This window comes from Triplophysa dalaica, chromosome 8 (assembly GCF_015846415.1).
Source record: "Triplophysa dalaica isolate WHDGS20190420 chromosome 8, ASM1584641v1, whole genome shotgun sequence".
In the NCBI taxonomy this organism is placed as follows: domain Eukaryota; kingdom Metazoa; phylum Chordata; class Actinopteri; order Cypriniformes; family Nemacheilidae; genus Triplophysa; species Triplophysa dalaica.
This window is the reverse complement of record NC_079549.1, coordinates 7,967,129-7,981,383: the sequence shown is the minus strand read 5'-3', so window position 1 is coordinate 7,981,383 and position 14,255 is coordinate 7,967,129. Positions and strand designations below refer to the sequence as shown.

At 40.8% G+C, this 14,255-nt stretch overlaps 1 protein-coding gene across 10 annotated transcripts in view; it reads right to left on the bottom strand.

The window, feature by feature from the left end:
- The window catches only part of als2a (alsin Rho guanine nucleotide exchange factor ALS2 a), a 53,153-nt gene extending 39,754 nt beyond the window's left edge, over positions 1–13,399 (bottom strand). For 9 of the 10 annotated variants that reach the window (XR_008907354.1, XR_008907355.1, XM_056755440.1 and 6 more), the window contains exons 1-12: positions 13,331–13,399; positions 13,003–13,081; positions 12,446–12,594; positions 8,654–9,955; positions 8,003–8,162; positions 7,800–7,896; positions 7,472–7,549; positions 7,174–7,362; positions 6,835–7,006; positions 513–702; positions 315–380; positions 46–208 (exon numbers count right to left, since the gene is read on the bottom strand). Coding sequence is in view for 8 of the 10 variants with exons in the window: in XM_056755440.1 (XP_056611418.1) it covers positions 46–208; positions 315–380; positions 513–702; positions 6,835–7,006; positions 7,174–7,362; positions 7,472–7,549; positions 7,800–7,896; positions 8,003–8,162; positions 8,654–9,955; positions 12,446–12,594; positions 13,003–13,025 (2,589 nt within the window). In the remaining 2 variants the exon portion in view is untranslated. Of the gene's footprint in view, positions 1–45; positions 209–314; positions 381–512; positions 703–6,834; positions 7,007–7,173; positions 7,363–7,471; positions 7,550–7,799; positions 7,897–8,002; positions 8,163–8,653; positions 9,956–12,441; positions 12,595–13,002; positions 13,082–13,330 lie in introns of those variants that run through there. The other variant, XM_056755446.1, reaches the window with a different exon arrangement.
- Positions 13,400–14,255: the final 856 nt, after the last annotated feature.

Genomic DNA, 14,255 nt, shown 5'->3' with positions numbered 1-14,255 from the left:
CTTTCTTTCCATTAAAGAGCATACAGAAAAACTGTTTTTTTTTACCACATCGAAGCAGTTGGCCAGTTTGAGAAGTAATCTGTTATAGCTGTGCAGATGCTGCAGAGGCGAGTAAAACAAAGTGACTAACAGCTCACAGGGCGAGAGGTTATTCTCCTTGGACTCCACCAGTGTGTGTATCAATTCCAGTTTGTTTCCAAAGATTTCCCTGAACCAAATTTCACAAATGAAGACATCACAAACCTCATAAACTCAGATAACTAATGATGTATAGATGTAAATTAATTCTGTATGACTCAGGCAAAACAACCCACTGTAACGGTTTCACCAATGACTGGAATCCTCCCATCACAAGAAAGTTTCCAACTGGATCACTGTACCTGAGAATACACAACAATATCGGTGCCATTAAAAATAATGTAAACTAAAATCAAATAATGCTAAATATCCATTAGATTCTAAATCTCCAACCATGCGTCTTGCTTGTTACAGAATATGAACAGTATACTTGCTCTCTATAGGTGTCTATGAAAATATGTGTGTTCTTGATCAACGCCAGTGTTTTGATCACTTTTCCACGCTGCAGGAAGTTGGTCAGCGACGTTGAGTTCTGTCCTGTCAGGTGGCAAAGCTTGCTGAACCTACCAGCCACCTCCTGAAACAGCAACATGGAGGACGGACCCAGACACAAGGCCAGGCTCGCTAGAGGATAGCAGGAGAGAAAAAATCCATACTCCATTATAAAAGATTCTAAACTTTCCAACACAGTTCCCTTTCTGTCGGTTTCTCGACGTTGTGTCGAACAGACATATGGGGTTTGACTTGAGAACCTATCATCTTCTGTCTAGTTTTGAAAAGGCCATTGATATTGGCGAATGAAATTTGCATGCTGGACTCCCCCCCGGTATCCGGGAATAAAAGGGAGATGGCGTGCTGCATTCATTCACCTTTTGTTCTTCGGAACCTTCGATCGATGATCCATTTGATGAGCTAAGCTGATCTAAAAATCTGCAGCAATCAGAAAGACGTGGTGCAGCGACTTCTCCAGTTCCAGAGGTGTTTGAGTTTTCTTCCCCTCAGGGAAATGTGTGTGGATACTCAACTATCTCAATGACTGGCTTATCCTGGAACACTTGCGAGATCTGCTGTGTACACACATGGACCTGGTGCTCCGGCACTTAGAATGTTTGGGACTACATGTCAACCGGGAAAAGAGCAAGCTCGTTCCCATGCAGAGCATCTTTTTCTCGTTATGGAACTCGACTCTGTCTTCATGAAAGCGCGACTGTGTTCTGAGCGCGCACAGTCAGTGCTGAACTGCTTGAACCTCTTCAAGCTGAACTCAGGGTTTCCCCTGAAACAATTTCAGAGGCTCCTGGGGCACATGGCGTCCTTGGTGGGGGTCATCCACCTCGGCTTGATGCACATGAGACCGCTCCAGGACTGGCTAGAGAGTGCCATACTGGCCCAACCGGACTTGGTTCTCGGAGCTAATGCTCCTGATGACAACTCCCTCCTGGCCGATTCCCCTGATAAAGGACCTGCTTTCTCAGGAGAAGGGCACATTGTGGCATCCAAGACACGACCTCTGGAACCTCCATGTCTGGCTCCTGGACGGGACAAGTAGATCCTGAGTGGCCTACCCCCTACTGTGGTTGAGACCATGACTCGGGCTAGGGCCCCTGCCAATAGGCGGCTGTACGCCTTTAAGTGGCGCCTCTCTCCGTCCTGGTGCTCTTCTCGAGGAAAAGACCCGCGGAGTTGCTCGATCTAGAACGTGCTGTCCTTCCATAGAGACTTGAGAGTAATCTCTCCCATTCCACACTAAAAGTGTATGTAGCCACCCTCGCCGCTCATCACTAGGGTTGGGTATCGAGAACTGGTTCCATTTTAGAACCAGTTCCAAATTTTAAAGAACTGGGAATTCGCGCATTTCGGTTCTGTTCATCGATTCCTGAATTTTTTAATCACAAGCGAACGGCAGTGAGCATTTTACAGTTGTATCTGTCTGACTGGACCTGCGACAAGGACTTTATCTCATTATGCACATGCGCAGTTCATTACCATCACCACTATGCAGCAAATGTTCAAAAGTTTGGTTAAACTTTGTGAAAGTAAAGATGTTTCGTGAAAGGGAGGAAGTACCTCTTATATGATGAAACGCGTCATTAATCTGAAGAAATGCATGTTTAAATCTCTCAGCCTCGAGTCCTCCTGCTACAATGTACCAGATAACTTAAAGTATAGATAATGAACGAGCTAGCAACTCCATGTTATATATTTTTCGATGTATTTTAGTGTTATACTTAAATAGTTTGGGTTTGTAATTGCTTTTGATTATTCATTAATGGAAGTGTTGTTTATTTCATTATTTGACGAAATGTCACAGTTAACAGTTATGTGGCAACAATAAAAGGTAAAAACAGTTTTCTTTAAGTATCTGCTAACCGATGGCCGGTAGGGTGTATGCCTGCAAAAGCACCTCCCCCCTCCTAGGTGGGTCAGCGTGCTACTTCGCCTCTCTTCTTCCCACACTGGGTGAAGAACAGGTATTCCACCCATCACTAAGCACCTTCTGCGGGCGGGCTAGGCAGAGCAAAGCTGCCCCCTTAGGCCGGGTACCAGCTGAGTTATCTACTGCATAGCTCTAACCGGATCTAGTGCTCCAGAAGTAGTAACCCCCCAGCAGGGTGGTTCTGTCTAATGTACTTTAGGGCTGGGCGGAATGGCAAAAAATCTACTTCACCGAATAAGTAATTATCCTAAATTTCATGAAAAAAAAATCACCCATTGTAATTCTATATGTTATAGGAAATTTTTCTTCGATTAATTAAACTAATTTATTTTCCATTCCATTCCATTTTCTACCGCTTATCCGAACTACCTCGGGTAACCGGAGCCTGCGCCTATCTCAGGAGTCATCGGGCATCAAGGCAGGATACACCCTGGATGGAGTGCCAACCCATCGCAGGGCACACACACACAACTAATTTATTTATTACAGTTGATTTAAATCACCATAGTTAAAATGTAGGCAAGTTATGAAAATGTACTAAAGATATCAAATTAAGTTCTGATAATCAGATGTATTATTTATTTTTATCTTCGGTCTTCAATGAACCTAAGAGAACACAAGTCACTCCTCTCTTCAAGTTACATTGGCTCCCTATAGTCGCTCACATCAAATTCAAGACTCTGCTCCTGGCCTACAAGACCACCACTGGTTTGGCACCTCCTTATCTTCATTCACTTATGTACCGGCAACGCTTAAATAAGCCGACAGAATCTGCTGATCTTGTAGCAGCAGGCAGATCATTCCACAAATTTGGAACCGATCCAGAGAAGGTTTGTGAGAGCGATTTTTAACCTTTTTTAGCACCGAGTTAACCACGCCTACGTATTTATATTCCGCAGAATACACAGAACCCATGACCTTCCCTAGGTGGACCTCCACCTTGCGATAAACTCCTTCAATCCACAGATTCCCCCCATGAGTTCTCCCCTAAACGGCAAGACAATGTTGGTATCTCCACTAAACTCCTTCCTACGGTAGGAAGTGGTCTCTGTAGCGCATCCCCCATTGAGGAAGTAGCACTTACCCAGTGGCTTTACGGTACCGGGTGGCTTCTCGCTGTTAGAGAAACAAGGCCGCGGCTGGTGAGGGCCGAAGGCAGGGGCTTCCCACCTTCAAAAAGCTCTGGGACCCCCTACCTGTCTACTGGTAGGTAACAATTTTGCGGTAGTGCTCATGTCTGACACTAAGGGAAAGTCTTGGTTACGTATGTTACCTCAGTTCCCTGATGGAAGGAACGAGACGTTGTGTTCCTCATGCCACAGCGCGTGCACCCTGCTGCAGCAGTCGTGAGAGGCTCTCAGGCTCCTCAGCCCAAAGGGCCGTGTCATGAATATTCATCTGTGAGTAATACAGTCCAAATTTATTGGGACATCGACACAATTCTAACATTTTTGGCTCTATACACCACCACAATGATTTCAAATCAGACTGTCAGCTTTAATTTGAGGGTACTTGCATCCAAATCAGGTGAACGGTGTAGGAATTACAACAGTTTTGCCTATGTGCCTCCCACTTGTTAGAGGACCAAAAGTAATGGGACAATTGGCTTCTCAGCTGTTCCATGGCCAGGTGTGTGTTATTCCCTCACTATCCCAATAACAATGAGCAGATAAAGTAAAATAGCAGTGTGCTATTTGCATTTGGAATCAGTTGCTGTCAACTGTCAAGATTAGGTCCAAAGAGCTGTCACTATCTGTGAAGCAAGCCATCATTAGGCTGAAAAAGCAAAACAAACCCATCAGAGAGATATCAAGAACATTAGGCGTGGCCAAAACAACTGTTTGGAACATTCTTAAAAAGAAGAAACGCACCGGTGAGCTCAGCAACACCAAAAGACCCCGAAGACCACGGAAAACAACTGTGGTGGATGTCCGAATAATTATTTCCCTGGTGAAGAAAACACCCTTCACAACAGTTGGCCAGATCAAGAACACTCTCCAGAAGGTAGGTGTATGTGTGTCAAAGTCAACAATAAAGAGAAGACTTCACCAGAGTGAATACAGAGGGTTCACCACAAGATGTAAACCATTGGTGAGCCTCAAAAACAGGAAGGCCAGATTAGAGTTTGCCAAACGACATCTAAAAAAGCCTTCACAGTTCTGGAACGACAACCTATGGACAGATGAGACCAAGATCAACGTGTACCAGAGTGATGCGAAGAGAAGAGTATGGAGAATGAAAGGAACTGCTCATGATCCTAAGCATACCACCTATGACACTACCATACCAAGCATGGTGGTGTCATGGCGTGGGCATGTATGGCTGCCAGTGGAACTGGCGATGTCTATGTGTTCCAGACTTCAGACTGTAATTGAATGCAAAGGATTTGCAACCAAGTATTAAAAAGTGAAAGTTTGATTTATGATTATTATTCTGTCCCAGTACTTTTGGTCGCTTAACAAGTGGTAGGCACATATGCAAACTGTTTTAATTCCTACACCATTCACCTGATTTAGATGTAAATACCCTGGCAGTCTGCAGTTAAAGCACATCTTGTTTGTTTCATTTGAAATCCATTGCGGTGGTGTATAGAGCCAAAAATGTTAGAATTGTGTCGATGTCCCAATATTTATGGACCTGACTGTATGTGTAAACTATAACAAGAAACTTTCCTTTATTAAGAAATGTCATGTTAGCAACTTTCTATTGTTTCAGTAGTTCATGTGCTGCGCTAATTAGCATACAACTGTAGCTAGCTCCGCTAGTTAGCACTCAACTGTAGCCAGATCCTCTCAGTGATTGATTCTGTTATTTAGCTGTTATAGTGAGCTGTATTTTCTACTCAGTACTGTGCTGCTTTAAGCTTTCGTGATCATTTGAATTTACAACATTGTGTATGATTGTTCTTTTTTCTCTGTAATGTTTCAGTTTTACCAACAAAAAAAGGAGAAAAATCTGGAAACAACACTTCAGTAAAATACAAGATAAGTCAAGCCTTGTGTGTTTATTGGAGGACTTTTGAATGTTAACTGGGTGTCTAGCTTTGCTCAAGAATACGCGCTGCGAGGGCAGTACAAAGTGCAGGTGGTAGATCCTTCTCTCTAGCGCAAACACTTTGGAATGGTCTTCCCTGCACTGTCCGGGAGGCAGACACACCCTGTCAGTTTAAATCTAGAATAAAGACACATCTTTTTAATCTTGCATACACTACACTTCCATAAAATAAATCCTCTTAGGGTTTAGACTGCATTAGTTAGATCAACTGGCACAGGGAATACTTCCAACAACAACTGATGTACTTGTTGCATCAAAGAGTGCAGAACAGTAATCTACTCGCAGCAAGTCTTGTCTCATTGTTCCAAAGTTACCACAGTGAGCAGCATGCAGTTCATGCCCAGACCTGATGGTAGAGCGGAGAATGGGAAGCGGCAACCTGACAAGAACTGAGATGATAGAGCTGAATAAAGAAGGACTCTGCGACTTGACACATCTTCACTACAACATTTCAAATGCTATTAGATTATTAATGATGATCTTAAATCTATAATTTACCTTATCCATCCATCCATTTTCTACCGCTTATCCGAACTACCTCGGGTCACGGGGAGCCTGCGCCTATCTCAGGAGTCATCGGGCATCAAGGCAGGATACACCCTGGATGGAGTGCCAACCCATCGCAGTAATTTACCTTATTAGTATGTTAATTTATTTTTATTCAGCCTGGTTGTGCCTTCACAACTGGAATCCCCTGGCTGGGCCAGGGTTATCCTGAGGTTTATTTTCTCGATTGGAGTTTTCGGTTCCTCTCCACCGTTTGTATACTGTTTTGCATTATTTGCCTGGCCAGGGGGGCTGCTTTACAATTAGAATTTTAAAGCTTTACATAGTTAATACTGCATATAGGATTTTATAGTCTCTTTAATATTGGCCTTTGTTTCTCTCTCCTTTCTCTTAAATGTGTGCTTTCACTGTGTGTGCGTGCGTGTCTGTGTGTATGCCTGCTTGTCTGTGTGTGCGCGTGCATGTCTGTGTGTGTGCTTGTCTGTGTATGTGTGTGAGTACATGTTTGTATGTGGGTATGTCTGTCTTCTGTGTTTTCACCTTTTTCTTGTTTTTACAGGTATAACTTTAATTGTTTTGCTTATAGTCAATATGTCTCATGTGTAGCTGCTTTGTAACAATCAAAATTGCAAAAAGCACTACATAAATAAAGTTGAGTTCAGTTTCATTTTCTGTAATGTCCAGTATTGTTAGATTATCCTTCAGCTGTTCATTTCTTACAATGAGATCACTGGTAAATCAATGTGTTTGTTACATACCCGGACGCAGAAGAGGAGCCAATATTTGACTCTTTACTTTACTAAGAGTGCAGTAGAACTCCCTCTCTGCTGAAGCCAGTTCATGAACTGTGGCTATGAAACCCATAGTGTTCTGATCGGCCAAAGCCAAACAATTCAGTCCTCCACTGAACACGTGGCTTACATAGCCAATCTTAACAAAAAACACAGATAAGAATAAGAGTGGGTTAATCCAAAAATATTATCTTATAGCAATGTAACTTTAACAGTACCAAACTGCTAAATTGTCAAATTTATAATTTATAAAAATATTTCTTACAACCAACTTTCATTTCAAAATAAAAACAAATCTACACAAACCTTCATGCTGAAAGGTAAAAGGGTGGGCGTCTGGGTATATGTATCAGAGAAAGGATGAGAGCTGTCAGCGTTCCACATCACCTGCTCTCCAGTGTAATACAATATGGGCTGGTAAAAGTCTCCATCAGCCAGCAGTAAAGTGTGGGTTTGCCCCGCTGCCATGTCCCATACACGGATTCCATCAGAAACCTAACATCATTAACATTGATAGACTGACTGATCCAAGAATTAATTTGTTCAAACTAACAGGACAGTTTATGAAAAAGATGACAGTATAACCTAATAGGCAAAGGTTTACTTTAGTAAGATTAGGAACTGTGTTTGGAGTGTTAATTCGACCTAGCTGTCCAAATTTGTCACTTCCCCATGAATAAACCTGTGTGACAGTGGGAGAAAAAAAAACATATAAAAACTTGGCAGACGGTTTAATCCGAAGCAACATTCAACATTAATTATTTTTCACACCCTTGATGGATTCCATTAAATACTTCACAATACTGTACATGTATTTTATCAAAAATAATCTGATTTTGAAATACTGTTTGCTTTGGATCAAATGCTGTGTTTTGGTCCTAAAGGCTAAAACTAGTTAGTCACAGCTCTGATTCAAAAGCAGACATCCGTACCTGACACTGTGCTGTCAGAGCCAGAGAGTGATTCTCTCCAGCAGTGATCTTCACAACTTCCTTTTTACTTAAGCTTTTGATGCACAGAGGCTGTAACCTATGGGAAGAAAACAACACAAATGCTTCCAGCTGTGCATTGGATTTGAGGACCCCAACAGTTAAACATAAATAATGGTTTGGTGACTATAAAGACTCTATTGTACCTGGGCAAATGGTCTCCGTGACCTAGTTGTCCTTCCTGGCCACTTCCCCAGCTCCACACTTCTGTGTAGAGGGACGGGAAGAGATTTTTATGCTCTGAAGTACCCCTGTTGTCCGCTACAGCTCTTGCATAGCTGATCAGATGACTGTCAGAAGATGATGCTAAAATTAAATGAATGGCAGCACATTAAATAGTAGAAGTTCAAAATAACTATCATTAGTCATAGGAACAATTTATTCTTTGTAAACCACACATTTAAAAAGATCATTCATTGACCTAGTCATTTGGTCAATAATTTTTTGCTTGTGATGTGCAGTAGTTTATTCTCGGGGTGTTACTCTACACTCAGTTCTGAATTCAATACGATACACAATACTGATTCACAATTTGATAATATAATGATATTGTTAGAAAAAAACAAAACAGAAATTCAAATAGTGTTTTCAAAATGGATTACATAACCACACGCCTCTCGAACTATGTAAAATTAACTTAGACAAAATTGTGTAGCTCTGTGGTGTTCGATTGCCTTCTCGAGTCCTTTGCCTAACTAGCTCCCCACCTGTCAGCTCTACACTGTCCTGTTTCAATAAAATGTGTAAAACCCCTAAAAATACATTTAAAAAAATTACTAGTTTTGAGGTTACAATACCTGGAGAGAGGATGCTGGTTAAAGAGCCTCTGCGATCATGTGCACCGCTGTCCTCTACAAAGATGTCATTCAGACTGATACTCTTTTTGCTTTGGAGAGTATCAGTCAGACACAAGTCCAATCCAGCTGCCTCTACGCCCTCCTCGCAGGACTCAAACAAACATCCATTGCTGTTCACGAGGTCACTGATGCAAACCCCTCGATTAACACTGGAGTCCTGTGAAAAATTGTTATAACTAGAATCCCCCAATGGTAATAGATGAGAAGGTTTGACTTGTTTTGCCAGAGGTGTAACATCATCAGTTGTTGGAGCAGGTAGCATTATACTCTCATCAAAAAGGTCAGATCTGAAAGGGTGCGTGAGTGATGCCTGACGGCTCGGACCACTTGATCCTCCCAACGAAGCAGTTTCTGCCTGCTCTGCAAGAGTCTGGTCTGAGATTCTTTTGAGGTAGTCTTTAAGAGCTTGTTCATCTGGGTATGCACTGTTTTTGCTTTTTGCTCTCCCCAGAGGAACTCGCCTGATGTCAGTAACACCAACAGGATTCTCTGAGTTTTCCTGAGATGAGGATTGCTGGTTTACATAAACGTTTTCTGGCCACAGGGATTCTTGGCAGTCAGACGTTGAGTGCTTGGTTGGCGGCATCTGAGCTGGAGAAATCTTTCCTGAACCTTGTTTAGAATCAGCCAGTTCCACCCCGAGCGGGCAGTAATGATCATCGGAAATAATAACATGATCATCTTTGTCGGTCAGAGTGTACAAGCTCTGTTTGCACTGCCCAGGATAGATATCCTGGATATGCTGACAGGCCTCCGGGGTTGAAAGAAACTCAACCAAAGCAAGACTGTGAAAGCCCCCGCAAGCTATCTGAACTACATATCTTCCCACTAGATGCTCCACCTTCTGGGGTTTCCATACAGGGAACACATTTGTTACCAGTCCCAGCTGGCAGCCACTACCCCAGGCCCAGACCTCGTTCTTTCCAGACAGGGCAAGGGTGTGCTGTGCCCCGCAGGCCACATTCTGGATCCGGACCAGTTGAGGAGGCTGGGACTCATCATCTACCACGTTAACAGGAGTGGGATTGGGAAGGTGGTCCATTCCAGAGATGCCACACTGACCGTAGGAGTTTTCCCCCCACATGTGAACAAGGCCATTGTCAGTTAATGCAGAACAGTGATAGCTGCCCGCAGACACAGATATCACATGCTGACCACTAAGGGAGCTCTCTAAAACAGGGCTGACAGGGTGACAACTCACTTGATTCCACGGCTGTTCACCGAAACTGTAAACACATCCATCTGAGAGAGAAAACATGATTGACAATCTAAAGAGGACAGGAAAATGATAGGAATATAGATGTATATAGAAAATGTTAAAATTATCAAGTCATGAATTATTAACATTTAGAAAGCGAAGAAATATTACTTTAATATTCAGAATCGGTATCGACATAAATCACTCTGAATAACTGACCCGCAGTGTCAGTGGTAAAATTTAGTATCGTTGAATTTCTACATTTGACCCCATGACCTCAAGGGATTTATTTGTGCTGACACAAGCTAGATCTGGCATCTTTGGAACAGCATCCATAGTTTACCTATTGGATTTAATAGGTATTCCCAAAAATAATTGATTCATCAAAATATTTTTTGATGCACATTGGCTCCTTTGACTTCCAGTGTACAGGCACAAATCCTGTCGATTTGTTTTTCACAGATGAAAGAGCCATACAGGTTTTGAACGACTTGAGCAAATAAATGATTTTATAATACATTTGAACTATCCTTTTAAGTGGATGGACATAACATAATGGAAGATATGGTAACAGAAAATGTTTGGTCACAATTTACATCAGTCTTCATGTTAAAGTGTAATTATTAAGATGTCCATTAGTAGGATAAACAGCAGTATAGTTCTAAGTCTAATTGTTGCTGCAATAGGATATTCTGGGTACAAATGCAATGATTAGATTAACATTTTATAGTTTATGGGTGCGCCTTCCACAAAAGATATACATTTGTATTCTGTAGAGTAAATATTCTTCAATCAACATAACGAAAAAATTTCTGAAAAATAATCACATATCATACGTAAGGAAACCTGTATTACATGACATATTTTTACAATAGACACTGTGCACACAGGTTCCAGTATGTTTTTGTTTTTTCTTTTTTATTTCTTTGGCTGAAATTAGCAAAGTAACTTTCACAACCTCCCTAATAAACTTTAAGGGGTGGATTCCCCTACAGGGTTTAAAATGATAGTTCAACCAAAAATAAAAATTCTGTCAACATTTCCTCACCCCCAGATTAAACACATGATATTTGGTAAAATGTCACTAACCAAACAGATCTAATCACCCAATGACACCCATCGTATTTAGTTTCCCTACAATGGCGGACAGCTACAGCTGCAGACTGACTGACCATCCCAGCTCCATCTAAGGCAATTCCACCACCAGCGAAGAGAAATATGACCATCAGACCATCCCAGATCAGACCACTACATCCCCAACCAAGAGCAAAGACGGACTATTTGTCTTATTAATGCTGAAGTTACAATATTTGGTATTAAATGCTAAACTTAAATCACATGTCAGCAGTTTGAGTGCAGCTATGACACGTCAGAGGGGATCTGGCCCTCCCGGTTAAGCCTGGTTTCTCCCAAGGTTTTTTTCTCCATTAATCAATCATTGGAGTTTGGGTTCCTCGCCACAGCAGGGCAGTGTTGGCCTGCTCACCGGGAGACTGCATTCATTCATTTATTTATTTATTTATTTATTTAGAAATTAGATATTATTTATTAGAATGATCTTACTCGTTGTATAAACACCATGCACTGTGCTGTGTTCTAACTGTAAAGCTGCTTTGAAACAATACACATTGTGAAAAGCGCTATATAAATAAACTTGAATTGAATTGAAATCTGTTTTGTAACAAAAATTCTTCCAGACCTTGGAGTTCAGCAGAACAAAGAAATGTACAGGTTTGGAACAACCTGAGGTTGTGTAAAAGATGATAACCCTTTCATTTTTGGGTGGACTATGATCCCTTTAAGACTAGTCTTGGCCTAAAAAAAAGCTGTCTGAACTGAAAACAAGTTGTACTCAGTGAAGTAGTGAAAGGTTGCAGTAAGTGAAACAGAGTCTTATGTCGTACCTAATGTTGTAAATCAACAATTATGGAGGGAGAATGCGATGATGCATTGGGTGTTCATGCTTTAGTTCTGCCCACTGCTAGCCTCCAGGAGCTCCACTGATTTCACAAATCTTTGCACAGATATATTGGTCTTTTATAAATGTGATAACAATGAATACTCTGCGAAGATATGAAGTATCCAATACTACTCTAAAGGTACTGAAGATTAAAATGAGATTGCCAGAAACTGTGTGTGTTACCTACATTTTAATATGTAATTATATATTTAACTATGGGTGTACCAAACCACAATACTATTGTGCCAGAAGTAACTTTACACAACAAACGGCATTCCCGTGGCTCAGTGGTTACAGCATAGCGCTAGCAACGCCAAGGTCATGAGTTAAATCCCAGGGGATTGCACATAGTCAGAAACAAATGTATAGTACAATGTAATGTAAATCGCTTTGGACAAAAGCATCTGCAAAATGCATTAATGTAAATGTAAACGCTTAACACATCTAACCAGAGTGAAAAGGGAGTGATTATGATGATGCAGAAATTACACACTTTCTGTTAGCTTTGAAAGCTCTGTTTATATTTAACTGTTGGCATAAATTTTACACCCACAGACCAGACTTCAATACCTGCCTTCTGTCAGTAGAAGTCCATGTAACGCCCCCAGCGCAGCATGAAGCACAGGTCTGGATAAACCCAATCTCTCAAATGTAACATTGCAGGAATACCCCTGCCATCTATAGAGCACACCCTTCTCTCTAGAGCCCTCCTCCTCTCCAAAGCTGAAAAAACGCATAAAATGAAAATTATGCTTGAATTATATAGAAAAGAATTATGTTGTTAATAAAATATGTAAATATGTTGGTGAATAGATATTTGGTCAATAGCAGTGGCTTTAAATTACAGCATTCAGCATCAATGGCCATGCAACAACTTTGGACGAATTAACGGGGCGCAGCCAGACCGATTACCGTATGACATCAAAGTACCGCGTAAGGGAATCTAGGCACTGATATGAAACAGCTCTCGCTGCAAATTATGTCATTCGCTAACCGGTATAGGCAACGCTGCATAAAATCAAATTTATATTTTGAGTAAATAATTATAATTAAATGTAGTGAACTACTGCTTTAAATACAAGACGTTTACAAATTAATCAGACCATGTATAATTTATATACGACTGCGCACCTGATCTGTTCCTCCATTAGCATGATTTAACTGTTAATCCATGTTAGACGAAGGACAGTGTGACAGCCGCTACAAGCATCTGCAAGAAATCAAATTATTCAAACAAATTTAACCAGCGATTACATCCGCAACCTTCACGAGACTGTAATAAAAAACCCAAGCAGTGGACCGTCTGGTATACAAAACTCTTGTCACTCCTTAAACCGCCCAACGGAGTTAACAGAAAGTAATGTAGGTCGAAGGAGTAAATCAGTCGATTCAGTTAAGGTGCTTACAAAACGACGCGTGATATTATTCTTAAAATGTGTGTTATTCTGAGCTCACTTACAGAAGGCCGCTCATGATTTCCGTAATTTTTTTGACAGCAGCAGAATCGCACTGACTTTCCTTTACTTTGTGAAGTTTGTTGCAGGATCTATGGAGAGCGACGAAGGCCAAAAATAGAATTACGCAACGCGTGTTATATGTAGAATTAACCATGGCAAGTCTAACATTATTTTTAAAAAAATATTATTGATGATCAGATGACATCAGTTAGCTCTCTATCATCCAACAATATCTTATAGAATGTATTAATCCTGTGCATAATAGATTTGAGCAGGTAACCTGTATTTGTTTTAGTTTAGACATCTACCGAGAAAAAACAGCTTGTCTTCTGCAAAAAAAAGATGAACTTAATGATGTGATGTCAGAAATTAGAAAAACAATACAACAAAGGGCAAGGCTTTTTAAGAGAAAGCATGGCTATTAATGTATATCTTTCTATTTTCTAAACTCAATGTATCTTATTTTAGTATTGCACTTTGTTTAAAAAAAGCTTTAAACCAAACTGTGAGTTTTACTCAGAATACTGGGACACGGGTAATCTGCCAGAAATAAAAAAACGTAAAAATCGGTTATGTGACATTTAGGGCTTTAACATGAGGACTTTTTCTGTGTCTAAAATGAACTTTAACAGGGTACACTGATCTACATTTGTTCAATATGATTTTCCTCCACATTTTTCATAATGATATATATAGTAAATTATACGTTATATACTTATTTTTATTTCAAATTTTTCTTATGACCTTGACAAATCCCTGGCGTAATACCAATTAATCCAAAGTGAATGTGCACTTACATGTGTCATAGTAGGGACAATACAGAGTTGTAATGACCCTCAAAAAGTCAAACAATAGCTTGTCACAGTAAATACATTCATGTTTTTTTTCTAGTCTTTTGGAAATTCAAGGTGCTAAACTAACCAGCAG